We start from the raw sequence: 27,019 nt of genomic DNA, 5'->3' as shown, positions 1-27,019 counted from the left end.
TTTCTGTCACTATGATTTTAAGTTTTTTTAGCTTCTCTGTTCATTTTGTTTTTTAATAGATCGTTTTGCAGATTTCACATATAAGTAAATGTGAAAGATTTCATTCTTTTTCATTGTTGAGTAACAGTCCTGTATCTGTGTCCAGTCATCTAGCAATGGATCCCTAGGTTGCTTCTGCAATGAACATAGGGAAGCATGTATCTTTTCAAATTCATACATTTTCATTTGCTTTGGGTAATTACACAGAAGTGGAACTGCTGAATCATATGGTAGTTCTGGACTATTCTCCATAATGGCTATGCCAATTTACTTCCTGTCTTCTTGATAATGGCCATTCTAACAGGAGTTAGGTGGTATCTCACTGTAGTTTTGATTTGCATTTCCCTGATGATTAGTGATGTTGAACATCTTTTCACATGCCTGATGGCCACCTATATATCCATTCAGATCCTCTGCCCACTTTTAATTGGATTGTTTTTATTAAGAGTCTCAAAATTATTAAAATATATGCAACTTTAAAAATCTGCAAGTTTTTGGTGGGGGTTGTGACTGATAGGAGCACAGAGGAGCTTCCCAAAGTGCTATTAATATTCTCTTTCTTGATCTGGATGCCAGTTGCATGCATGTGTTCAGGTTGTGACTAGTCACTGAGCTGTCACAATATTTTCACTTTTATAGATGCATACTATATTTAGTAGATACCTTTAAAAACTTTACTACTAAGTTTCACAGTTTTCTTCCTTCTTCCCTTTCTTCTTTTAATATAGATTCCCTGTATAACACACATATATACATACAGGCAAACCATAATGCAGTCTGTCAATATGTTTATTTACTATATCATGCAGGTTTACATTGATGTTAAAATATCTAGTCATAAAAAAGATGGCACAGCAAGTAGAATCAAAGTTCCAGATTCCAGAAAAGCCCTAAGTTATGAAAAATTATAGTTCTGACTTTTGAAATGGACTTTCATAGACATAAAATAAAACATAATTGGCAACAAAAGGGAAACCATGTATCTCTGCTAAGAATAATGTGTCCCTGTAATAGTGCCATTTGAGTTCCTTCCTGCCAGACCACTGGAAGTGTGATATAGGGGGGCAGTTCACACCTACTTGATGATAGCTTCATGGGAGCGGTAGTTCTCACAGAGGAGGATCCTACATGGAAACTCAGCAGGGTAATGCTCATAGAGTCGATCAAGTAATGAAATGTGAAGGTTTCTCTCCCTGGCAAACTCGCTGTAAACAAAAGGACTGAGCTGTAACAGACAAACATACAAAGAAAATTTAACTAAATATACAAATAGCATTTTTTAACCAACTTATTTAAAAAAATCCACCACGCTAACACTTCCAATGTACTAAAGCTCAACAGGCTGAATGCTAAGAAAACAGAATAAAAAATATTTTCCAAGAACAATTTTAATGCTATAAAGAACTAGGTTAAAAATGCTAATCTTTTATCTCAGTATATAAACACTAACCTAGGGTTTCTCTACACAAATGTTAATAAAGGGCTACTCTGACATAATAACAAGCACTATTTCAGTAATTTTAGGGATGTACCCCATTGCATCATAAGGGAGTCAGTTATTCATTAAAATGGATCAACTGGGCCTCCCCGGTGGCACAGTGGGTTGAGCGCTGCACTGTGAAGCTGTCCACAGCCTCTGCAGCGCAGGTTCGATTCCCTGCCGGCCAGGGAGAAACCCACATGGCTCAGCAGACCCCTCCTGCCTCTCCCGCTGCTCCCTCAGCAGTGTCTTCAGTCCGTTTGCCTGTTCTGCTCCCAGCTCTGTCTTTGGTGAATTCTCTCACCCTCCAGCACCTTTGACTGTGCCCCAGTTCTTGTATAAATAAATAAATCTTTTTTTAAAAATGGATCAACTATTTAAAATGGTGAGCTGGCAGGATATACAGTTTATGAATAAAAATTTTATTTTTAATAATTAGCAAAATAACCCTTGTCTCTTTTAAATTATAAGGAGTCTTTCTTGATTATACTTTGATGGTTAAAGAACAAAGCTAAACAATTTTTAGCAAAGAAACAAATACAGAATTTGTTCCTCTACAGTCAACTCTTTCTTGGCTGCCTTACCAGTTATGATACTATGCAGACACAATCTTAATGAACTGGCAGAAAAGAAAAACACTTCAAATTATAACTTTATAAAATAGATATTTTAACAGAAATACATCTTTCTCTTTAAACACAAAGGTCTTCAAATACATAAAATCAGACATGTTCTCTGAGAATTTGACTATTATTTTTGACAAAACACTTTGTTTCCTATGATAGAGAAAAATCAATCCTTCATAAAAATAAAATTTAGGGGCAGGAATTGGGGAATTCTAAATTATTTTTAAAGAAAAGAATCAAATATGCCTAATATAGAAAAGTGAACCTCAAATTAATAAACATGAAATGTATAAAATAACACTGATACTCATTACAAACTAAGCAAAGAAGACAAAAGTGGAGGAATATTTTTCACTATTAATACGAAAATATTTGAAGTACTTAAACTGTAATACATGCACAATTCATAGAATGTTCTAGAAAAATAGAATATTAAACATCAAAATACAATTAAAAGTCCCTTTCACTCTGATGACTCAGAGGGTGCTTACCTGCATGTGGTCACCAGCCAAAACAATCCGAGTATTTTTCGTTGCTAATGCTAGAGGCATAATGGTTTCGCACTCCATGGCCTGAGCAGCTTCATCTAATAGAATGTGCGTAAAAAACCCTACAAAGCAGAATGTAAACACAGTAAAGCATAATACAGCAGCAATAAAGGTAGGAGGAGTTGTTCTTTTTTTCTACTAAGGAAAGGATTTAGTGTGCTAATTTAAGAGTCATGAATAACTTTAATGCCACTCCTCAATTTAGAAAATCATCAATTTAAATCATCATTTAAAAACAGAGGAAAAAAGAACTTCACTCAATAATTATAGATACATATATGGCATCTGGTGCGAAAGGCCCCAAGACTAACAGCTTAATCAGTATATACAGAAAAGATTTTTAAAATACAAGTATGGCTTTTCACCAAAAAGAAGATCTGGCAACTAAACACTGATAAGCCCAAAGTGCTCTCAATACATAGGTGGTGAAACACCCAAAAAACAATGGTAGTTTATAAGTCACTTTAGTCTAAGTATGCATGTTAGATGTTAAAAATGAAGGCATCATATCCAAAAACTAACATAAAGGAGAAAGTTATAACCCAACTTTGAAAACAAAGGGCATCTACTAGCAAAAGTACAAATTTGATTATTTAGGTTACAGAGATGTTATATTTTTAGTCTAAGACCCTATCTGCCCTTGCTGGAAAGAAATCACCAGCTGATAACAAAGACAGATGTCCCCTGGAAGAAAACCACCTCTAACAAGAGGTACCCCATGTTTGAGTTGTGGCTGCCACTTGCACTAGGGCCAGGGAATCTGCACAGAAAGGAGGGAAGTCCATTTCCCCTTAAGAAGTGGAAAAGAGGTTAAAAACTTCCTTGCTAGCTAGTGTCCTCTTCTGCCAACTCACACCAAGGTAGAAAAAAAGGGCTCCCATTTTACTAGCCTAGGAAAGAACACAATCTAGCGTCCATTGGCATGATGGTTTATTCATCAGCCTCCCATGCATTTGCCCAAGAACTCAACCTCTATTTTCATCTCAAATTCTATGAACATCAAGTTCCAAACTATCTGCTTCCAATGTTCTAAAGCAACTTGTTTTTAGGTTGGGATTTTTCTAAATCTTATTAATAACAATCATCATCATGGCTATTAATGGCTATGGGTGACAGTACAATTACCAATAATTGCTGTCTATTTACCAATAGTGGCCCAAGCAAAATTAAGAAACATGCATTTTTCCCCCCCTGTTGAAGTGAATTTGTGCTTTTTGTTCTATAAGACTCGCTAAGGAAGATGACTATATAAACATAGGATCAAATTGGAAAAATAGTGACACCAATGAACAAAACACATTTTCATTAGATAACATTTTAAGGTTTGAATCAGAAAGTGGGTAAAGTCCAGAAATTTCTACAGCTATTGCTTAAGCTAGTAACTTCAATTCTGTGCTTTGTTCTGGATGTTGTTTTTATTTTATTCTCATATCAACTCATATCATCTAAGTGATGGTGCCTGAGTTTTGGTTTTCCCCTCTGTAAAATAATCCTCCACAGAGTTGATATGAGAATAAAATAAAAACAACATCCAGAACAAAGCACAGAATTGACTTTCTATAAGTCAAAACCATTCTTTAATCTTTCTCATAAAACTATACTGCTTATGAGGTGGCAAATATACACAATATAATCGAAGTAATAAGACTAATTGTTAAATAAACATACCAAAATTTACATTTCAAATAAGTGTTGTTCCATTCAAAGAAGTCACTTGGAAGGAAATATAACTCATTCCAATGATACAGCCACTGTTCAAAACATTTTTTGAAACTGCTTTTGTAACTGCCCTCACCAGCCAGCTATGAGCTGCATGCACAAGAAAATAAGTCTCATTATGGGAGAAGCATGTCTCTTTTTCTTTTTACCTCTAATGGGTACTGCTCAGTTTGCTCACCCACCTAACTCACAGACATGTCTCAGAAAGATTTTGATGCTTTTCTAAAATTAAATCTACCCTCAAGAAAAAAAGTTTGGCCACCATTCCTTCATTCCAGATAAACGGAGGTTTATCAAGCGCCTCCAGGTGTCTATACCTTGGGCCAGGTGCCAAGAATACAGGGTGAAGAGAACAGTCTCTACCTTCAGGGACTCAGATGTTCAAGAGAATTTGTCACCTGCTCTGAAAGCAATCCCAAAGGAGAGAGCAAAAACGTGTTGCGCAATGCCAGCCATTGTAATATGGCAGTAATAAATGGATATTCTGCCAAAGCAACTACCTTAAAGTGATACCACTTTTTGATGGTTCAGTTCCGCATATTTATCTCAGAAAAATTTCTTGTCACTTTCTGTCTATACTTCCTAAGATATTAGTTTGATTGTGACATGGTTCTTGTACTTACACATAATGACATTAATAGTGTGTCATAAAAAGCCTATCATGATTGCTGTTTCTATGCTATAGAACGCAAAAATATTTTAAAACAAAAACTTGGAAAAAATTGTTAATAATCCCAAGTGTCAAATTTAAATTTTTCACATGATCAGTAGTAAGTAAATACCACTTGATCAATTAAATAGAATAGCAGGGCCTCCCCGGTGGCGCAGCGGTTGAGCGTTGGGTTGCGAAGCTGCTCGCAGCCTCTGCAGCGCTGGTTCGATCCCCGGCTGCTCCCCGGCCACCGGAGGAGGGTCCCGCATGGCGCGCAGACCTCTCCTGCCGCCCGCTGCTCCCCTCAGCAGTGTACTTCGGTCCTTCTGCCTGCTCTGCTCCCCGCTCTGGCTCTGGTGAATTCTCTCACCCTCCCGTGCTTCTGACTGTACCCAGTGCTTGTATAAATAAATAAATAAACAAATAAATAAATCTTTTAAAAATAAATAAATAAAAATAAAAAATAAATAGAATAGCAGTCACTAAAATGTCTGAACTAGAGGTTGACAACGTTTTTTCTATAAAGGGTTAAACAGTATATATTTTAGGCATTGTGGACCATCTAACCTCTGCTGCAACTACTCACCTCAGTTGTTATAGCATAAAAGCATGCACAGTTAATAGGTAAATAAGTGGGCACGGTGGTGTTCCAGCCAATAAAATTCTATTTACAAAAACAGCTTATAGGCTATTGTTTGCCGACCCCTAGTCTAAACTGACTGAGAAACCCTAGGCATTCAGAGACACTCCACGTGTGTCTTGAATTGGCATACCAGGTTCCAGGTCCAACTGACAGAGGTACTGGGAAGTATTCAATGTAACAACAACCACTCGGTGCTTAAGAATATCTTCTTTCTGTGGCATCTGAAAGGTGGAATGTGCGCTTGAGATCAGACAGTACTGATGCACGACTGGGTGGACAGTCTTTACCCAGCGATTTCTGAAATATACCCTATAAAAGAAGATAATATTTCCTATTTATACTTATTAACATCTTAATAACATCTGACTATCAAAATATTGACATTGTTATTTGAAGACTATAATATGTAAAAGTTGAAAAATAAATGTGACAACCATTATCATTCTACTGTATCAGAATTTAACATACCACTACTACTATATCTACTGCAACAATCCCCACAAAACAATTCAAGCAGATAGCATACGTACCATAAAATAAACACCTAGTTATTTCTAAGTGTTTAACCTCACAACAGAGCGATACACAAGCAAGTTTCATAAGCATCAGCTTTTAAGTTCAAAACATTCCATTTGGGAATTACATGTTTCTAAAAAATATTCTTTAAAAATATGCTTAACTCATAATGTAATTGGGGCATTGGCAGTGAGCATGGTGTGAAAATACATATTGTAAAGGTTTAAATCTATGACCTGCAAAGATACATACAATGACGTGAACCAACTTTATCTTAATAAATTTCAAAAACAAATTCATGAAGTCACACTGCCAAGAAAAAGATTACAACAGAAAGTTAAAAGTGATTTGCATTTAATTTTGGAATATATTTTTACCTATATCTAAAGAGGCATCTATCTAAGGATCTAGAAATTCAAAAGTAAATTTAAATTTTGGACAACCAGACCTCTTAAGAACATCTTTTCTGTAAGTTGCAAAAGAAAAATATTTGTAGGCCTCATGCAATAGATTACTAAGAAGATACAGACAACTCTTCCATCCATCTACCCACCCACATACATCTCAAACCCGCCCATATAGCAAAGATCTACTGAGTGTCTACTAAGCTGCAACACAGAGACAAATCACATGGCTTACAAGTTTTCATAATGGCTTTGGATTTATGCTTTGAATCGAAAGACATTACAGAATTCTGACAGGGTAATCACATGAATAGAGTGTACAGTTAGGGGGCTTGGGGCCCTAACATAGTGTTTGTTGATTTCTGTGGTATAACAACTACTAACATGGCCAATTTCAAGCTACTAACAAGTTGTCACTGAAAGTGAACTTGGGAAGACATACACATGATTGACTGTAACAAGTCAGTATAAGCTGGCTCCACCATATCCCTGAATGTTATGGAGGCAGAAGCAGGAGGCAGAAACAGGGAGACCAGTTAGGAGGTTGCTGTAAGGTCTAGACATGAAAAGATGACAGTCCGGGCTACGGTAGTAACAGCGAAATTGTGAAAATGATCAGATTCACTATTGATTTGACAGTAATGATGACAGGATTTACTGATAAACTAGATGTGGAATTTAAGAAAAAGAATCATCCTTTGCCTTTAAAACTGGATGAATGGCAGCAGAGTTTGAAAGGGTGAAAGAGATTTGGGTTTGGAATTAAGAATTCAGTTTTCGACATATTCAGTAGTAGACATCCAAGCGGAAAGACCCAGTAAACAGAAGGATGTAAATTTGGAGTTCAGAAGATGACTGGAACAAAACAATACAATTTAGATGACACTTAAGCCTTGAGACTAGATGAGACCTAGGGAGAACAAGTGCAGATAAAAGAGAAACTCTTTGGAAGAATGACTGATGGTCTACTCCGTCATTTAAGGACAGAGGAAAGGAGAGGGCTACAGAAAAGAAGACTGAGAAGGAAGAATCAATGAAATAAAGAAATCAGGAGAGTGTGGGGCTCTGGGAAGCTTTTAAAAGAAAATATTTCCAGAGAGAAATAGCAGCAACTGTCCAAGGCTACTAAGAGGCAGCATAAAATGAGGACTGGATACTAGCATGGGCCTTAGCAACAAGAATGTCAATGGTGACCTCAATATGCTGTTTTCAGAAAAAAGACAAAGGCGGAGGCCAGGATTAGAATGAGTTTGAGAGAGAAAGAGGAAAAGCACAGCCAGTTTTGCTGAAAGGAATGCAGATGGAGTTGAGGCAAGTTTTGTTTTCTTTTTTTTAAAATAGCAGTCATTATAATATACTGGTATGAGGATGGAAGTCCTCCAGTAGAGAGAGAAAGGATGCAGGAGAGGAGAAACTGTGGAGACAGAAAGGGATGAGAGCTCATTCACAAGGGAGAGGCAGGCCTCAGAAAGGAGTGAAAATGGTTTAGAATGGAATGGGATGTAGTTATTTGGCAGGGGCAAGTCCTATTAAAGGGAACTTGTTAAAGGAAATCTTCTAATTACTTCTATTCATTCAGTAAAGTAACAAAGACTAGTAGCTTATTGTTATTTTCATCACTACAGTTAAGAAAACTGAATCCCAAAGGTTTACAGTCAGAATTCAAACCTGTGCTCTTATCCTAAGTTTCATTTCCCTTATTTATAAAATGAGTATAATAATTCCACCTCTCAGGAATTTGGAGAAATCAGACTCAGTAATATACACAAAGCAGGTAGCACACAATGCCTGGCACCAACGAACTTAAGTCCCCCACTTCACCCACAACAAAGCTGAAACTAAAACCAGCACTTCAGTTAACATTCTATGTACAAATGAAACAGGTCATATCATGACTTGAATACAAGCAATCAAAATAAGTAAAAAATCTGCTGTGTATTATTATCTAAAAGTAAATGTTGTTAGAAGTATTTTATTTAATAAGCAATCACATGGAATAAAAGGATACTTTTTACTGAGTTTTCCCAAAAAGTTAGAGCAAAATCTGGTGCTTAATTAGCTTACCTTCAGTTAGTCTAAAAGTTAGGCTCTTGTCTTCTAACTCTTGTGTTAATGTCTCTCAGTCTCTGTACATTTTACTACAGCTACCTTTATTTTTGGAAGCAAAGCAGAAATGTTTTTAAACGAATGATTGTTTTAGTCTCTGATGTAATTATTAAACAGCTTTTTTTAGACATCAGAATTCCACTGTAACAGTAAATAGTGCAAATTGCTATTAAAAGTGACTTTAAATGTTGTTAAAAATATGTAAGTTTGAAGTTAGTGACCAATTTTTTTACTAAAAATGCTATTGAATATTTTTTAAATTCTTTAACTCACTCTAGAATTGAATTTATTTTTCCATTCTATTCAAAACCAAACATGATATTGAGCTTTACAGGAAGGTCTTTTTTTAATTTAAAAATAATTCTTAAATTAACATATATTCTTTTATTAAAGATTAAAGAAAGTGTTGAGTGTCTCAATGAATCAGAACCAAGATGTTTTCTATTCATTATACTCTATTTTTAAAGGCTCAGTGTTACAGAAATAAATTATGTACGTAAAGTACCCCAAAAAAGCCAAACATGCTTGAAAGTGATTTTTGGTGTGGAGAAAATTTACATAATGAAGACTATCTAGACTTGGCAGAAGAATTACATCTTCTACATCATACTTTTTGTATGATAATTTTCTTCTAAAAGTAACCTCTGGCTTATAATGAAACATCTCTAGATGCATAAAATTTATCATGAAATAAATCCTCATGGCTACTGATCCTGTCTAAATACTCACTTAATGATGAACAAATATTAAGGAAAAAACTGCACAGTTACTGAGCCATACCCATTAAATCTGATAGTAAAATAAAGGTATATTCAGCTATTCAAAAGCTGAAAACAGTAACCTTATGCACTTATTCTCAATAGGATTGAAAATACTACAAAGTACATGTATGTACTAAAGGATATGTGCCAACAAAATCAGGTAGAAAATCAAGAAAGAGGAATACCTGAGGTCCAAGAAACAGAACTTAACACAGCAGCAAAGAAAAAGATATGGCCAAGATGATGCAAAGAGAAGTCTCAGAAAGACAGAGAACCAACTCAGAAAGGAGTAAGTTAAATCAGGAGGCAAGTCTCCAGAAAGGGGAGGCAAAAAATGGCACTGAAAAATTATCTAAGAGCTTTGATAAAGCAGAAATATGTTTTGACATGTATTTTCACACAGTCACTTAGGGTATAAAGATCTGGTCACATGTTCAGAGAAAATGAAGCCATGAAAAAAAAGCTAAGTATATTAATGCCAGGAGAAAAAAAACAGAACAAGAAAGGAAATTTGCATATTATTGGCTAGAAGCAAATATATGACCAAAATCATAATCATGAAAGTCAACAGATACCCAGTTTTATATATACATATATAAATATAGCTGTTTAAATACATATATTTAGGAAAAATAGAAGCAAATCCCACAGGAAACTACTATAGAGTCAAAAGGATTTGCCTTTGGGGATGATGTTTGGTAGGAAGTAGGTTGGTAAGAAACAGTATTTCTTTGATACGAATTTATCTTTTACAAAACTACATACAGTGAATTTTTTACAAATACTAATTTTAAAAAAAGTAATCTAAATATTTGAAACATTAGGGAAGAAAAAACTGCCAGTATTTAGATTCAACCTCTCATTTACAAAGGCTTTTTAAACTTCAAGTGCTCTGTTTTCTCCCACTTTAAAAGAACTTTCATTTAATTCTTCATATTCTTCCAAACACTGTCCTATCTTCCCCAGTCTTCTAAAAGTGTTATCCAAATGGCCCTCTCTACTTACTAACCTAACCTTTCACTTCTTTAGTCACCCAACATGCTTGAATATTACCCAATAATATATAATCTGGATATATAATATATAATCATCTGGTTAATTTTCAGGTTCATCAAGTGACTTGACTTATTAGCAGCATGCAGTTCTGTGGTAACTCCTTCCTCCTTCAGCTCCAAGACTCAACTTACCCCAACTTTCCTCTACCTCTCTAGATTAGGGTTACTCAAGCCTGAGTCTTCAAAGCTCTCCTCTTCTCAAATTGTTTTCTCTCCTGACAACTGCACCCAGGCCCACGGCCTCAATTATACCAATACCCTGGTGACTCACATTTTTCTCCCTTCAGCCAAGACCTCACCTCTGAGCTCCAGCACACATTATCCATCCAACTGTTCATCTGATGTCGCTTTCTCCTCTAGGATGTCTCAAAGGAAGCTCAAATGTAATGTGTGCAAAAACTAATCTCATGATATTCTAAAATGTGTTCTGACTTTCCATGAAATGCTTAGAAGTGGATTTTGTCTTTCTTTAAGCAAAGCAATAAAGGGAGGGGCCTTAATAAGCAGAACTAAATAAAAATTATAATAGAAGCAATTAAAATATTGCTATAAGACTAAAAACTTGGTGAAAGTAATCAACATTGTTTCTAAAAGATGCACGATTTTAAACATGTTTTAGGTTTTATTTAAAAATGTTTATTCAAATCGGCAAAGCAGAATTTACTTTTAAATACATGAAAAATCTCATTTTACAATTAAATCTGTACTGCTACCCCTAATATTAACTATAGTATGTGCATTTAAGACTGTAAATTACTAAAAGTTAAACTAAAAAATACTAATAGTGTTTATTCCTAGCTGGTGAAATTATAGATAATGTTCATATCTTTCCTTTGCTTTACTATATTTTCCATATTTTCTTTAAGGAATATTTCATTGCAAAGCTGAAAAGGTAGTTTTTCAAATTACTCTTTAAATCTGACTTCAAGCACCGCTTCTTCCTCAGAAAAAAAAACCAACAGAAATTGAAGTTCTAAGTTTCACTACTGACATTTTCACAAATACATGAGAAAGCTAACTCATTCAAGTTAGTAAAAAGACAAAGTTTTCACATTAGCCCTCCTTCTCTAAAAGTATAATAATTCTAGTGCCAACTTTAAAATTATTTTAAAAATTCTCTGTACTTTTATTTTGAGCAACATTTAAAGTAGTGTCTATAAGATTATTTAAAATACATCCAACATCATTTTTCAGAATTGAAGAATTGATGGTGACAAGTGACACTGCATTTAGTATAAAGTGTGACACCAAGATGCAATTTATGTATTTCTAGAAACAAGTCAGCCATGTATCCCAAATGAATAATGATTCTTAAAACAGAAGATTGGTAAAATATAATTTTAGTTCATTGAAATTATATTCATATATTGAATTCATATGTAATAAGTACTCCCCCCAATATTAGTAAGACACTACAGAATCAGGAAGACATGATCCCAGAAGAAAATGTTTCTTTAAAGAACCTTAAAGATCTGTATACAATAAATACTTATAGGCCCAGAAGGCAGGAAATGCACACCTCTCCATAGCCTCCATGACCTCTGACTACTTAGGGATAACTTTGCCAGAACGAGTTAATGATCTCCAGAACCATACACAGAAGCTGTTTTTCTTCTCTATTCCATTTTAAAAATCTAATTCTAAGTAAAAATTTAAAAAAGCCTAAATATCATCTAAAATGGTTTCTAAAAATCTCTATCCCCAAATATTTCGAGCTCTGCTATGGCAGCTACCAGAACTTTATACATTTCGACCATAAAGATAGATATATATATATGTAAGTATGTATGTGTGTATGTATGTATTGACACATTTACTGTGTTAACTAATGTTTTTGACTATTTTCACATTTAGTGGCATTTATCAGGGTCCACTCTAGACTGCACTGTGAAGAAGGGAAATTCGTTATCAATCCTACTCCACAGAGTCCCAACATCTTCAAGGTCATATGTGGACACTTAGTGCCCTCTTGTGTTCTTTCCCCTGTATCCTGGGACAATTCAGATAAAGTTTATTGACAGAGATCCCTGAGCGCTCAAGTCATTCTAATTTTCTCTACTCTATCTCCCCCACCTTTCATATGTGATGACTATTAAGAAAACTATAAAATAATCTTAGTTAATGTAATAGAAGATAGTGCTAATAAATCCCAATAATTCAATGTATTAATCCTCTTGGGAAATATATTTATAAGTGAAGACCCTCCTGGAAGAGAAAAGCTATAATGAAAATGTGGAGTCACATAAAGAAAATAAAATACTTGGGGAACTTGGGTCTTTTCTTATTTTACTCAATTTACTAAATGAAAAGCATGAAATTTGTATTTAAGTATTTTCTCCATCTTGCACTGAACCACTCCAGAGACTTGTGAGAGACAAGTTTTTTGCTAGAAGGCAAGTATCTATATTTGGGCCACTACATCTACTCACATGCCCTACTGGAACATAGCTTCTTACTTTACGTATTTATTGGATTATACTTTCCCAAATATAATCTTACACGACAAAAGCTGAATATAATGCTAGCCAAATGGTAAACTTCAAAGTTTAATGAAAACAACTCTACTGCCCCAAATGTCAAGTGACCTGTAGTAGGTTAAGCAAGATTTGAGTGGGCTTTACCCCTCATTTATAAGTCAAGTACACTATGAAAGTTGAGACTGTTGTGGTTCCTACATAACACACATAGACAAACGTAAACATAAACACATGGCTCAACCAATAACAGAACAAACAAAACAAATATCTTCATTAAAGTAAGGATATTCAGAATAAAACTGCTATTAGCTGCTTAATTTTCACGCATGAGCTAAAAATGATTAGATTCTGAAGCACTAGCTATTGACAAATGTGTCCATTAATAAATATCATATTTATATTTATAGTGATTACATACATGCAATACTTTCTTATTAAATTCTACTTAAAATAATTATTTCTGTTCTAATTTATCTTCCAAAGCTAAAAGAAAGTACAGCACAAAAGCTGTGTAAACAGGCCGTGCCATTTTTGTCTCCTTTGTTCTTTTTAAGGCAATTATAAAATCATTAATGGTTTTGGCTATGATAAGTAAAGAATTAAATAGCAAACTTTCATTTTTCCATGCCTGGGCTCAACTTGAAATAAAAAGTTAGTGAATTATGATTCAACATGTGGTTAGAAATTAATTTGTAAACAATAATCGTATTCAATCAACATAGGACATGACATATTAGTTTGTAAAATGGTAAAACTAAATATTAATTCATACAACAATGAAAGCAAATGGTATAATAAACAACCATTTAATGATTCTTTATTGTTCTCTGAAGAAAAGGATTTTTATTCCCCCCAGTCCTGTATTAAGTACATTTCATAACCATAAACATTCAGAGGACCTTTCTATTTTAACCAAAATTTTCTTTGTCTCTTAAATGACAGCTAAAAGTTAGAAATACCAGTCAGCTATATTCTGTTGAAAAATCATTTCAATATGCCATACTTCTCTAAGGTGGAGCATCTATGGAATTACCTACATAAACACAGTCAAAATTTTTTCAATAAAGAACTATCACACATGACTAGTTTGCCATGCAAAATATGCTAGTTTAATTATACTAAATTTGATTTAAATTAATCATATTTATATTATTTCATTATAGTAGCTTTTAGAGATACACATCAAAATCTGTTCAGATCGTAACAACATTTTTACATACAAAACTTAAAAAAGGATGTCTTTCTCTTTATTTAATGTTTAAGAAATGGTCAAAGTTTATAAAATTTTTCCTTAATTTTAAATGGTTTCTTCAAAAGGCGTAACTTCCAAATGCCAATACACAGTTAAAGATTTCGTTATTCTCCAAGTTACTAAAATCTTTACAGACACCTTTTCTTAAGAATAATAAAGTATGAAACAGATACGTAATAAGCCTTAAACAATACCTGAGAGGTCTTGCCTGGGGATTGCCTGCTTCTACATATGGATGTAAATAATCCTTTATGTAGAGATCAGCAGCACTATTAGAATGGGTGCAAATGAGAATCCTGCTGAAATAAATGGTGCAAATAAAAAGAATGATAAAACACAAAACTATTCAAGCAGTATAATACCAAAAAAAAGCAGTGGCCATCTTAAAATTATACATTTCCCTCAACCTACTCAGTAAGCTCTAACATATTATTCAATGATGCCTTTAGGAAATTATATTACTCTTTAGACTATAAAGAAAATAAGTTCCCCAAATTATTTTTAAATCTATCACAGAAAGTTGTTTTGTTTTGTTTTTAAATACAACTCTTCTGACTCTAACATACATCACAAGTCCTTAGCACACTCTGAGTCTGGCTGGCTATTTAAAAGATATTCTCTATATTGCCAACTTTAAAAAAAAAAATACTGTTTTTTTATCTTGCTTTTTTTTTAAAGATTTATTTATTTTTATATAAGAACCGGGGTACAGGCCAGATGTGCAGGAGGGTGAGAGGATTCACCAGAGACAGAGCAGGGAACAGAACAGGCAGACTGACCGAAATACACTGCTGAGGGGAGCAGCGGGTGAGAAGGAGAGGTCTGTTACACCATGTGGTTTGCTCCACCGCCTGCGGGGATGGACCCAGCGCTGCAGAGGCTACGGACAGCCTCACAGCGCTGCGCTCAACTGCCTGCGCCACCAGGGAGGCCCCCAAAAACACAGTATGTTTTAAGAGAATTAAAATTTTAGTGCTTTAGGGTGTTAGTTTTGTCTTTTTCTTTCTTTTTCTTTTTCATTTTTACAAACTGGATGAGAACTGTCTTGTTGGCCTTTGCTTTAAATTCTCAACGGGGACAGAGGCCGTGTCCTAATATAAAATCAGAGCAGACATACCACCTTCTCACCTCGTCTCCTGCTGCTGGAGTATGTGCTTGACGGCCTGAGCTAAAGTGAATGTTTTTCCAGTCCCATAGGGTCCAATGATGAGAACAGGAGGCAGCTGTATGGAAAGCGGAGTTGTGATGGCCAGAACAGCCTCTTTCTGTTTTGCATTTAGCCGAGGATCCAACTGTTCATCCCACTGTCTACAGAAAATATAAATGTAAGTTATTTTAAACACATGCATCTTATTAATAAACAGAATACAGCATATGAGTAGCCTAATTTCACTGAGCCATTAAAAATACTGAAATAACAGCATCTACAGAAACAAATGTTTATTATAAAACTGCTTTTGCAACAATTACTCAAGAGTGTTGATGTGGAATATTTTTGTTATTTGATCAAAACTCAACTTTAGTTATGTTGTCCTATTACAAGACAAAATATTTTTTGATGATTAATCTAAAGACACCACATACTTTTAATCTAGTAGCTGCCAAGTCTATAGATACTGATGGCAATGTCTCAAAAATAAAATTTCTCTGTTACATAAAAGCATCAAAGAAAATTTTTTCTGTAATAATGAAGTGGTAGTTTCACTGCATAGCAAACACAATACACAAGGGAAACTGACTTTCAAATCCTAATCCACTAAACAACCCCTTAAGACGTGGAAAAAAGCCCAAGCCTGTATGTCCCTGTTTAAGAGACAGCAAACATAGAGCTGTTATTCAGAAAAGAGCAGTCTTTTTTAAAAAGGCCAAGAAGGGCCTCCCTGGTGGCACAAGGGGTTAAGACACAACCTATGAAGCTGTCTGCAGCCACTGCAGCACAAGTTCGATCCCCCAGCTGGCCAGGGAGCTACCCACTTGGCACAGCAGACCTCTCCTGACTCACCCGCTGCTCCCCTCAGCAGTGTACTTCGGTCAATCTGCCTGTTCTGTTCCCCACTCTGTCTCTGGTGAATCCTCTCATTCCCCCACACCTCTGGCCAGTACCTCAGCTCTTGTATGCATAAATAAATAAATCTTAAAAAAAAAAAGGCCAAGTAATAGGAAATGTATTCTAATATTCTCATGCACACAAATAATCTACATCTGTCCTACATTTTGGGGTAGAGGACACCTGCCGTGGCAGCACAAGTGACCTATGGCATGAATGAGATCCAGCTCACTGGTCCCGTCACAACTTGGTTAAGTTTCGAGGTTTAAATGGACAGCAGATGCTGAAAGGGATCATACCAAACAGAGCAGCAACAGCATTCTTTCTCACAACTACAATTAAAACACTAAATCTCAACAGCTATGGTAAAAATGATAGGGATGTGAATCAAAATAGGATGGGTGTGTAAAGAGACTCTCAGAAAATTTACAAAATGTCTACAAATAATCCTGAAGGCAGAGGACATGGTTAAGATAGGAAAATCCCCTCTCTGTGAAGCTATACTCTTTTAAAGTCAAAAGCTAATATTTATGGAAAATCTTAACACTTTCAAGTCTTAAAAAAATTATAACTACTGCTATGATAATTTCAAATAAGATTTGCCTAAAAAATATAAAATCTTAGAAAACAAACAGACCATACTTACATGCCACTACTCACTTTCTGAAATTCGAAAAAAAATAAGTAAAAAACAAAAGAACTGACCAGTGTCACTAGATTTCCTGGAATTCATTCACTAAAGCTCAAGCATTTTATTCCAAAGAGTCCTTCAGCACTAACCAGTTTATTGATTCAAAATTCTGCCAGTAACCTGGCAATGTTCTATCCTCTATAAATGAGGAATTGCTCTAGGTGATCGCTAAGTACAGATCTAATACATTTGGCTGAAACTGTGGAATGGTTACCCCAAAACTTCACAGCACCCTTTTTCTCCCTCCATTAATACTGAGCCTAAATAGCTGCAATAGTCCATTTCCCATCTCTTCTACTGGAGATCCAATTTTGGTCAATGAGATATAGGAAGAGGTCCCTCAAAAGGGCTTCTGTATCAATAAAACAACAGAAGCTCAATAAAGGAAACCCCTCATGCTCTTGGCCTTGCTCCTCCACCTGTCAGGAAGGAGCTCATGATGAATAAAACTGCAGCAGTCATCTTGTAATCGGGAAGGAAAGGCATCAAGAAGAAAAACCAACGTAGTCTCTGTCAGAGGAGATGGAGAAACTAGGCCCTTGATGGCACTGCTGAGCCCCAGCACCAACCCTGGATCACCTACCTTCGGGCTTCCCTCTCTACTTGTTTAACATCACAATTATAGCTCAGGAAATTGACATCCATAGCTGACCACTATGATTCTATGTCTGTCCCCAGCAGTCCCTTTATCTGATATGGAGGTAATAATACTTGCACCAAATGGTTATTTTTAGAGATCAAATGAGGTAACACATGCAAATTGTCTAGAAAAATAATTGAGCAGTAAGTGCTCAATTAATGTGAGATTTTATTAATATTAATTTTCTGAGGATTTCAGAAAAAAATATTTTATCTGGTCAGTACACACTTAAACAACAAAAAGATTTCTAAATACCTTCCAATTTTTCAAATTTGGGGACCTTAATGAACTTAGAGATATTAATTATAAAAATAAATATAAGAGGTTAACAATAAACTTATAGGTATAGTTCTAAAATGTCATTCTCTACACAGTCCATTGCTTCAAAACAGATAAAAAACTATCAATATCAGTCATCTCTAGTTTCTGATCATGAATGATAAACATTTATAGAAAGTCAATGAGTAAAACAAGTTATTTATTGTAAAACCTACTTAATAAAGGAAGAAAGATTTACTATGTACATGCCAATGAATCATTTCTATTTTCATAATTTAATATGATATAAAGTCTCTTTGAGTTTATTCTGAATAAGAGTTATCCTATTTCCTGAAGCAAATTAATTCAAAGTTCTTTTTTCTCTGACCTAATTCATTGTTATAATTAATTTATAGACTACATGCTCAAAAATAATTTGAGCATAATAAATTTCATTTATCTATCTGTATTCCACCTTGCTCCAGAAGACTTTAAATGGCTAATGATTTCCCAGTATAATCCCAGACACATAACTTTTAATTACTATTTAAATTACAGTGTTGTAGAATCTCTTCCTGCTTGAAAGTTTTCTTCTACTTGCCATTTAGTCTTTTTTTTTTTTTCTGGTTGAAGTAACATTGGTTTATTATATTACACAGGTTTCAAGTGTACAGACTTACACATCAACATCTGTATATACTATATTATGTTCACCACTAAAAGTCTAGTTTCCATCTATCACTATACAATTGCCCCTTTTACTCAATTTACCAACCTCCCCCTCTCCTTTCCAGTAATCATTATTTTGTTCTCACAGTCTAAGAGTTGGTTTCTGTTTCATTTTCTTTGTTCTTTAGCTACCACAGATGGGTAAATTCATATAGCATTTGTCTATGTTACTGACATTTTCCCACATGACACCTGCAGTCCGTGTATTTGGCTATATCATTATATATAATTTTCAGAAGTGAACATGCCACATAAACATCTAAAACTTTAGGGGCCTCAATGGTGGCCTAGGGGTTAAGTCTCAGCACTATCACCTCCAAGGCCTGAATTCCTTCCCCAGATAAGAAGCTAACCCACATGGCATAGCAGACCTCTCCTCTCTCACCCACTGCTTCCCTCAGCAGTGTATTTCAGTAAATCTGCCTGTTCTGCTCCCTATTTTGTCTCTGGTGGATCATCACACCCCCTGCACCTCTGGCCTATGCCCCAGTTCATCTATGCAAAAAAAACACTTTAGTAGCCCACATTAGAAGCCCTAATTTTCTTCTTTAAACTTGACATCCTAATTAATTTAAATGTGTCACATATTAAGCATGTTGAAGATTCAAAAATAAATAAGACGCAGTCTTCTTCCTTTAAAAGCTCAAGAGACTAATGAGAAAAGAAGAAATGTACACAAATGACAAAATTTGGGTAAAATTATGCTTGAAAGCATGAAACTTACTGAACCGAGCTAACTGTGGGCATTCAAAAAATACCTCTGACATAGTGAAATGGAAGGATCTGGTTCAGCTACTTAAAAGAGAAAGCACTTGAGCTTTCTTAAAGGAAGAGAGATTTTCAATAAATCTTCAATAAATCAATATTGGGTAAAGATTGTTTCAGATAGAGAAAATCACTTACAGACAAGACAGCCAGTTTGAGAGAGGGAGAAGCACAGCATTTAGTGAGTATAGTTTCAGTTTTACAAGATGAAAAAGTTTCAGAGGTTGACTAGACAACATTGTGAATGTACTTAACATTACTGAATTGTACACTTAAAATGATTAAGATGGTAGGTTTTATGTAGATTTTACTATAATTTTTTTTTAATTTTAAGGATTTTTAAAAGATAAGGAGGTAAAGTATACAAACTTCAAGGTAATTCAGAATTGCTAAAGTATGGGAATTTTTTTTAAAGGGAAAAGCGGGGTGTCAAATAGAAAAAAACACAAGTCTAAAAAGAGTTTTGAAAAGCATGGTCAATGAGACCACATAACTTTTTACTGGCTACTCAGACTTTACCTAAATGACAAGGAGAAGTCTTCAGAGACTTGTAAGCAGTGAGATGAAATGATTATTACAGAAACTACCTCTGGAAGAAATATGTGGGTTGGGCCAAAGAACAGAGACTCAGATAGCAGGATGAAGACTGACTAGAAGGCTGTCGAAACAGCCCAGTTCTAAATTAAGCACTGGCTGTGAGAGGGAAGGATGCAGAGAAGCTGAATCAAATGAAAACTGAGACGTCACTGGACTTCTATGATTAGCGGATCACTGACTGCTTTCAGGAGAGTGAAGACATGGAAAACAGGGGCCTCCCTGGAGGCGCAAGGGTTAATACACAACCTATGAAGCTATCCGCTGCCACTGCAGCACAAGGTAGATCCCCGGCCAGGGAGCTACCCACATGGCTCAGGAGACCTCTCCTGACTCGCCCCGCTGCTCCCCTCAGCAGTGTGCTTCGGTTGGTTTGCCAGTTCTGTTCCCCACTCTGTCTCTGATGAACCCTCTCACTCCCCGTGCCTCTGGCCTGTACCCCAGTTCTTGTATGCATAAATAAATAAATCTTAAAAAAAAAAAAAAAGACATGGAAAACACAGACTGAAGAATGAATAACTACTACCAGAAATAGTAGACTATTCCTGCTCAAGAATTTAGGCAGTGGAAAGAGATCAAGCAGTAAGGGCGCCTGACAACAAGAGAGAAATGATTTGGTTTTGGGTTTAAGTCATATTTTGCTTTCTCTGTTTGTAGGTCCAGAAGAAATGGAAAGTGAGAGCAGTGATATGTACCCCTATGCGGCCCATAGACATTACCCACACAACCCTCTGTGCTCATTCTCCCCAGCTACCAGCTGGAGGCCAACACCCAGGGTGACCTTGGATACCACACAGTGAAGATACGAGACCCCTCTATCAGAGATGAAATAGGGTCATCCTGTCATGATTGGATTGACATAAGTGATAAATAAAGAAACTTCTATCATAGAGAGCCACTAAGATTAAAAAAAAAAAAAAATGCAGTGAGCTGAGCCCAAGCAGGAGCTGAGCCCAAGCAGGAGCTGAGCCCAAGCTGAGCCCAAGCAGGAGCTGAGCCCAAGCCCACTGAAAAAGATAAAAGTCAGTTGTAGTCATTGCAGCTATTATCGCTGTCATTCCGGAAACAAAATGCAAGTATCATATTTAATTAGACATAAGCATGTGCTGAATAGAATTTCTTCAGAAAATATTTACTCAACCATTGACTTGAGAGTAGTTTCTGAAGTAGTATCTTCCATGACACTTTCTCCATTTTGGTAAATGACAAAAATGCCTTCTATAGTCAAAATTATTTTAAATTAACTACTTGAACCACTTCAGAAAGGCTCTAATTTCCTCCATTCAACTTCTACTGAGAAATATTCCTAAATTACTTGGCACCCTATCAAATTACAGCTGTGAGAAAAGCAACAGAACTTATTTAGACTCTGAGGAAAGTGAAGAAAATGGATGATGAACCTAAAATGTTTCAATCTAAGGATTCTTTTACTCCTCCTGTCTCAGCTAGTACAATATGTCCTTAAAGTACACTGGCAAACTTCCTTACAAAAGTATGCTTGAATTATTTGACACAGATATTCAATTTAACATTAACATAACTTCCTTTAATACGATGTCTTTTCTGTACCTGTTGGGACTCCAAGGTATGGTTGGAGTCATAGTGATGTCTGGAAATAAAACCCCATTATCCTTGATCCTGTCTAGCGCATAATGCATTTCACAGAGGGGTAATCGATTTAATTGAAACTGAAGTTCAACCTGAAACACAAAAATGAAGTATTTGTTTAAAAAAGCATTAAAGCAAACCAATACTTCTAGCTCACAAGAATACCCTGTGGAGACAATCTTTTAGGGAAGCCAAATCTAGAGATTCATTTAAAGTTCAATCATATTCTAAGAATAATTATACGGTTAATATTTGCTTTGTATATTAAATGTCAGACACTGTAATAAGTATTTGACATAGATTACCTCATTTAATAGTACCAATGATGCATATATATATATATATACTACCTAAACCTCATTTTATATCTAAAGAAATTGAAGCACTTACAAATCACTTAATCTCCTAGATAAAGGTTATCTGATTCCACCATAGCTATAAAGAATATATTTGATAAAATTAATAGAACATCTATGAAATACCATCTCTCAGATGATAAAATTTACTATGAATAATATTCATCAAGTTCTGTTTAAAAAGAAAAAAGTTTAATAGAGCTTCCATATGATCCAGCAATTCCACTCCTAGGTATTTACCCAAAGGACACAGAACCATCAATTCCAAAGAGCACCTGCACCCCTATGTTTATAGCAGCACTATTTACAATAGCTAAGCTTTGGAAACAACCCAAATGCCCAAAAATAGATGACTAGATCAAGAAGATGTGGTACATATACACCATGGAATATTACTCAGCATTCAAAAAAGATAAATACATGCAATTTGCAGCAACATGGATGGCGCTGGAAGGGATCATGCTCAGCGAAATAAGCCAGAAAGGAAAAAGAAAAATACCGGATGGTCTCACTCATAGCAGGAATCTAGAAAACTTAAATAAGGGACCAGGAAAAAGAATAACTATAAGTGAAAATCAAAATCAACAAACAACTATGAACCAGAGACACTCTATGGGTGGTGGGGGGCGGAGAGGGGAGGGATTGGGGTCAAAATAAGGGGACTGCAATTGTATGGGGAATACAAAAATAAAATTTATTTAAAAAAAAAGAAAAAGAAAAAAGTTTAGGTTTCCAGCTTCATATGACAGATTGAGCAAAGAGTTCACCTAAGAATCCAGAACGACAAAGTGTACAGGAGCATTGTTCCAGAATGTAATTTAGTTTCTCTTAACCTGTTCCTCCATTGCTGATTTAAAACTCTAATAAAAAAACTCAACCTTGTATAAAACTGGAAAGTTTTACCAATAGATGTTTCTTAGATCAAAGAGAATAAATTTTCTTTGTTACCAAAAGTCCAATTCTCCACCCATGTGTATAACATGCCAATTGCAGAGGCTCTGATTATGGCAGAAGGTGGCAAATCAAACCAGATGGAGAGTGTCAGATGACAAGAAGATTACAGACAACACAGTTGCTGCCTTCAAAACATACCTGTGTATCATAATCAGGCCGAAGATTAAGTTCTTCACAACATTCCCTGGATATCCTTAAAAATATATATTCTTTTGTCTTTTCTTCAATAGTAGCTTCATAAACCTTCTCTTTGGCTCCCTGGGTCTGCACTAGCTTCTCTTTAGGGACTGGCAATAAATAAACAGCATTGACTTTGGTCATCACCAGCCGTCCAGCCAAAGTATCTTCAGAAAGTGTTTTAGTAAGTTTAAAACGACCAAAAAGTTGTCCATTCTGAGCATACTTTGCACCTCCAGAAACTCCAGTGAGCATGAAGCTTGCTAGAATCTGCAATTGCACTTTAAGGTTGAACCTAAATCAGAAGTAGAAAATGAGTTGAATATTTAGAATCAAAAACTAGAATTAAAAAAAGTCAAAAGCATACCAAAAAAAGAAAATTTCATTATCAGTTCCACTCCATTAAGCTGCAAATTATATACTCTCTTTCTGCTTTTAATCCAAGATGGACACAACAAAACCTTTTTAAAAAGAATGAACACCTACAAAAGATAAGGCTCTCTTGTGAGTCGAGAGCTGGTGCACTCATTCACGCCTCTGTGCATACATGTGAGGATGAGAGAGAACACATGTGTGAAGGAAGTACAGAGAATCAATTAATCTACATGGTCAAGAAACAGGAAGTGAAAGAAACACTTAAACTAACTGACAGCTTATCTCTTGAGATTTTGAAAGGTACTGTGAGAGGGAAAACAAAGTGGTAACAATGGAGATGTTTTCAACTTTTCCACAGAAGGTTTAAAAAATGTGAATGGAAAGAATTAAATTGTTTTAAAATCTGTATTTACCCATTTGTGAAAAAAGGCTATACTTTTTAACCATACTACTGAGCTCTTTTCTTCTCGGATCTTCTTTTGCATCATGATCGCAAGAATATCTAATAAATTCCTAAAGAAAAAGATCCTCTTAAGGGATCATGCTCAGTGAAATAAGCCAGAAAGAAAAAGAAAAATATCGGATGGTCTCACTCATAGCAGGAATCTAGAAAACTTAAATAAGGGACCAGGAAAAAGAATAACTATTAGAAAGAAAAAATCAAAATCAACAAACAACTATGAACCAGAGACACTCTATGGGGTGTGGGGGGCGGGGAAAGGAGGGCTTAGGGTCAAAATAAGGGGGTTGTAATTGTATGGGGAATATAAAAAATAAAATTTAAATTAAAAAAAAGAAATAGATCCTCTTGTAAAGCATTAAAAATTTCTTTAATGGAAATATCTGTGTTGTTTATGACATTAGGAAGCCAAATATAATTAAAACACTACTATTAAGTTTTTGAAAGTTCACTTACATACTTTTTAATAAAATTATAAGGATAGGGAAATACTTTCACAGAAAAAAATTACTGAAGGAAAATAACACATCTAAAGAGTTATTTATGCATATAACAAGTCATAAGAGTTTACAAACTCTATTAGTAATTTGAAAATACATTTATAGTAGAACTCTTAAGGCTCCAAAAATATGTGTAAAATTTTTTGGACATATTTCATGTGACTTTATATGAGGAACAAATTAATTCCAGCAATATTTGCCTATACATATATGATAAGTGGAATTATTAAAAATAACATTTCACTCATTCACTACACATGTCAATAGACCTGAGCTAGAAAGAAATACAGATTTGTATGTTACATAATTATCTTGAATCTTTACAGATAGGAATTTAACACTAGGATTCTATAAAAATAAGTCTTAAGATGAAAATGAAACAAAAATAAACTACATTCCCCAGTTAACATATAATCTGTTTTCCTAGTTTTTCTAAATAAAATATGTGCTTTAGAAAAGAACAGGAACCATATGTTATTCATAGTTTCTCAAATGAAGTTTAATTTTTAAATTTTTCACATCTATATCAGTGAGATTTGGGGTCTTAACTTTCTCAGATCAAAGAAATTTCTTACAACACATTCTTGATTCACAAATGATTACTCTGCAAACACTTTCCTTAAACTCCCTCTTCCATTGACTGTAAAGTCATACTCTCCTACCATTTCTTTCTACCTTCCCAACTGCTCTTCCATCTTCCATCTAAATACCATCGCACCTTCTGAAAGCTCTGTGCTGTCCTTTTGCTTAATCTGTACAGTCCCACCAGAGAGATCTCTCTCCCCTACACCTCTCAGCTCAGGGCTATAAACCCAACTGCCAAATGGAAACCTTGATTATATAACCTGCAAGCTCAACAAGAGAAAACAAAATCACCATCTGATTTCCCCACATACCATGTAAAAACCAACCTTCTGTGTATTATACAACTTCAGGACCGGCACTACCATTCACCTAGGTGTCCAAGCCAGAAACCAAGTTATCCTTGACTTTGTCTCTCTCAACCTTCATTCCCCCATCACATAATCACCAGGCCCTTTAAGTTCTTTCTCCTAATTCATCTGCATCTCAATATACTTAATTTGGATGACTATAACGAATTCCTAACATGGCTGCTTTTTTCAAATCTAGTATGCAAACCATCATCAAGAGGATCTTCGTAAAAATGCAATGATAAGGGCCTCCCCTGGTGGCGCAGTGGTTGAGCACTGGGCTGTGAAGCTGCCCGCAGCCTGTGCAGCGCTGGTTCAATCCCCGGCTACCAGCGAGGGTCCCACATGGCGCACAGACCTGTCCTGCTGTGCCCACTGCTCCCCTCAGCAGTGTATTTCATCAGTCTGCCTGTTCTGTTCCCCACTCTGGCTCTGGTGAATTCTTTCACCCTCCCGCGCTTCAGACTGTACCCAGTGTTTGTATAAATAAATAAATAAATCTTTTTTTTTTTTTTTAAGAAAAAAAAATGCAATGATGAGAAGCAGCTTCTTATGGCTCTGAGGGTAAGGTTTAAACAGCTCTCACCACTCAACCACACGCGTGCCTTCCATTACAACGACTAACAACTTGCAGCTTTCCCCAGAAATTCCTGCTCTTACTCTCATATCCTGTTTCCCCTAAATAAATACCTTTGTCTTATTTCTTCACCTGAAATTTTTTATCTTTTTTTTCAGAATTCAGTTTCAATGCCATCTTGATCCCCTTACTTGACTAACCTCATTCTCTCTACTAATGTGAAGTAGGTACCTCTCATGGGGGCACAGAGGAAGGCCCTTGTACCTTCCTCTAAAGCAGTGCCAATCACACTGTGTGCTAATCACACACCATAGTTGTTTAAGTCCATCTCCCCTCTATTTACAAACTTTGGGGGAATGAGAAAACACCACTTGTTTGCCTTAGAATCAGCAGTCACTAGCCTAGAACTTAACAGAATATTCATTAAGTTGTGCTCACTAAATTAATTTTACATTTTTGCAGTAATCTCATTTTTCCCAAATGTCATATTTTCATTGCAACTACTTTATATTATTCCCTAAGAAATTCTTGAATTTTATCAATTAATATGGACAATAAAGTTTTACTATTACACCTACTTTAGAATCTGCCATCTCAAAAGACTTGATTACAATTTAGCATGCATGAAAAATTAATCTTACAGTTTTAAAGCAATAAGAGAACACACTTTTGGACATTTAGTTGTATCTTGCCACAAAACTCTTGAAGTAAAGACACTAGAAAATAAAAGAACCAATTTTTCTAAAAGATTAACCAATTAAAACTAAAATTACACTAGTAAGCTTTCTTAGGCATTTAAAATATGAATTTCTGAGATTTAATAACTCAGAAATATCTAAAGTATAAATCACATCTTAGAGTTAGATATTTCTTAGGGAAACAAAAAACAATCTTTCCATGACTGCATGCCACAATTTGAAATCAACCTTAAAAGTTTTAGAGAATGGCAGAATAGTAGGCAACCAAATTTTCAACCAATTTAAAACCGCACTTGATAGAACCATGGTTCTATCAATCTTGGCAGTAGTTGTATCCCTTGAGTGTTACTTAAAGAAAATTTCAAAGCTGTCTAGCTAAT

The 27,019-nt window shown here is 35.3% G+C and overlaps 1 protein-coding gene across 7 annotated transcripts in view; it reads right to left on the bottom strand.

The window, feature by feature from the left end:
- The window catches only part of HELZ (helicase with zinc finger), a 150,047-nt gene that overhangs the window by 58,227 nt on the left and 64,801 nt on the right, over positions 1-27,019 (bottom strand). For 6 of the 7 annotated variants that reach the window (XM_037494175.2, XM_037494174.2, XM_037494176.2 and 3 more), the window contains 7 exons: positions 23,059-23,392; positions 21,572-21,702; positions 15,407-15,586; positions 14,473-14,577; positions 5,838-6,016; positions 2,637-2,755; positions 1,119-1,264 (listed from right to left, as the gene is read on the bottom strand). In XM_037494175.2, coding sequence (XP_037350072.1) covers positions 1,119-1,264; positions 2,637-2,755; positions 5,838-6,016; positions 14,473-14,577; positions 15,407-15,586; positions 21,572-21,702; positions 23,059-23,392 — 1,194 coding nt within the window. The remainder of the gene's footprint in view (positions 1-1,118; positions 1,265-2,636; positions 2,756-5,837; positions 6,017-14,472; positions 14,578-15,406; positions 15,587-21,571; positions 21,703-23,058; positions 23,393-27,019) is intronic. The other variant, XM_037494180.2, reaches the window with a different exon arrangement.

This window comes from Talpa occidentalis, unplaced genomic scaffold (assembly GCF_014898055.3).
Source record: "Talpa occidentalis isolate TD23 unplaced genomic scaffold, MPIMG_talOcc4v2.1 talOcc4.7, whole genome shotgun sequence".
Lineage (NCBI taxonomy): Eukaryota > Metazoa > Chordata > Mammalia > Eulipotyphla > Talpidae > Talpa > Talpa occidentalis.
This window is presented reverse-complemented; position numbering and strand designations above follow the sequence as displayed.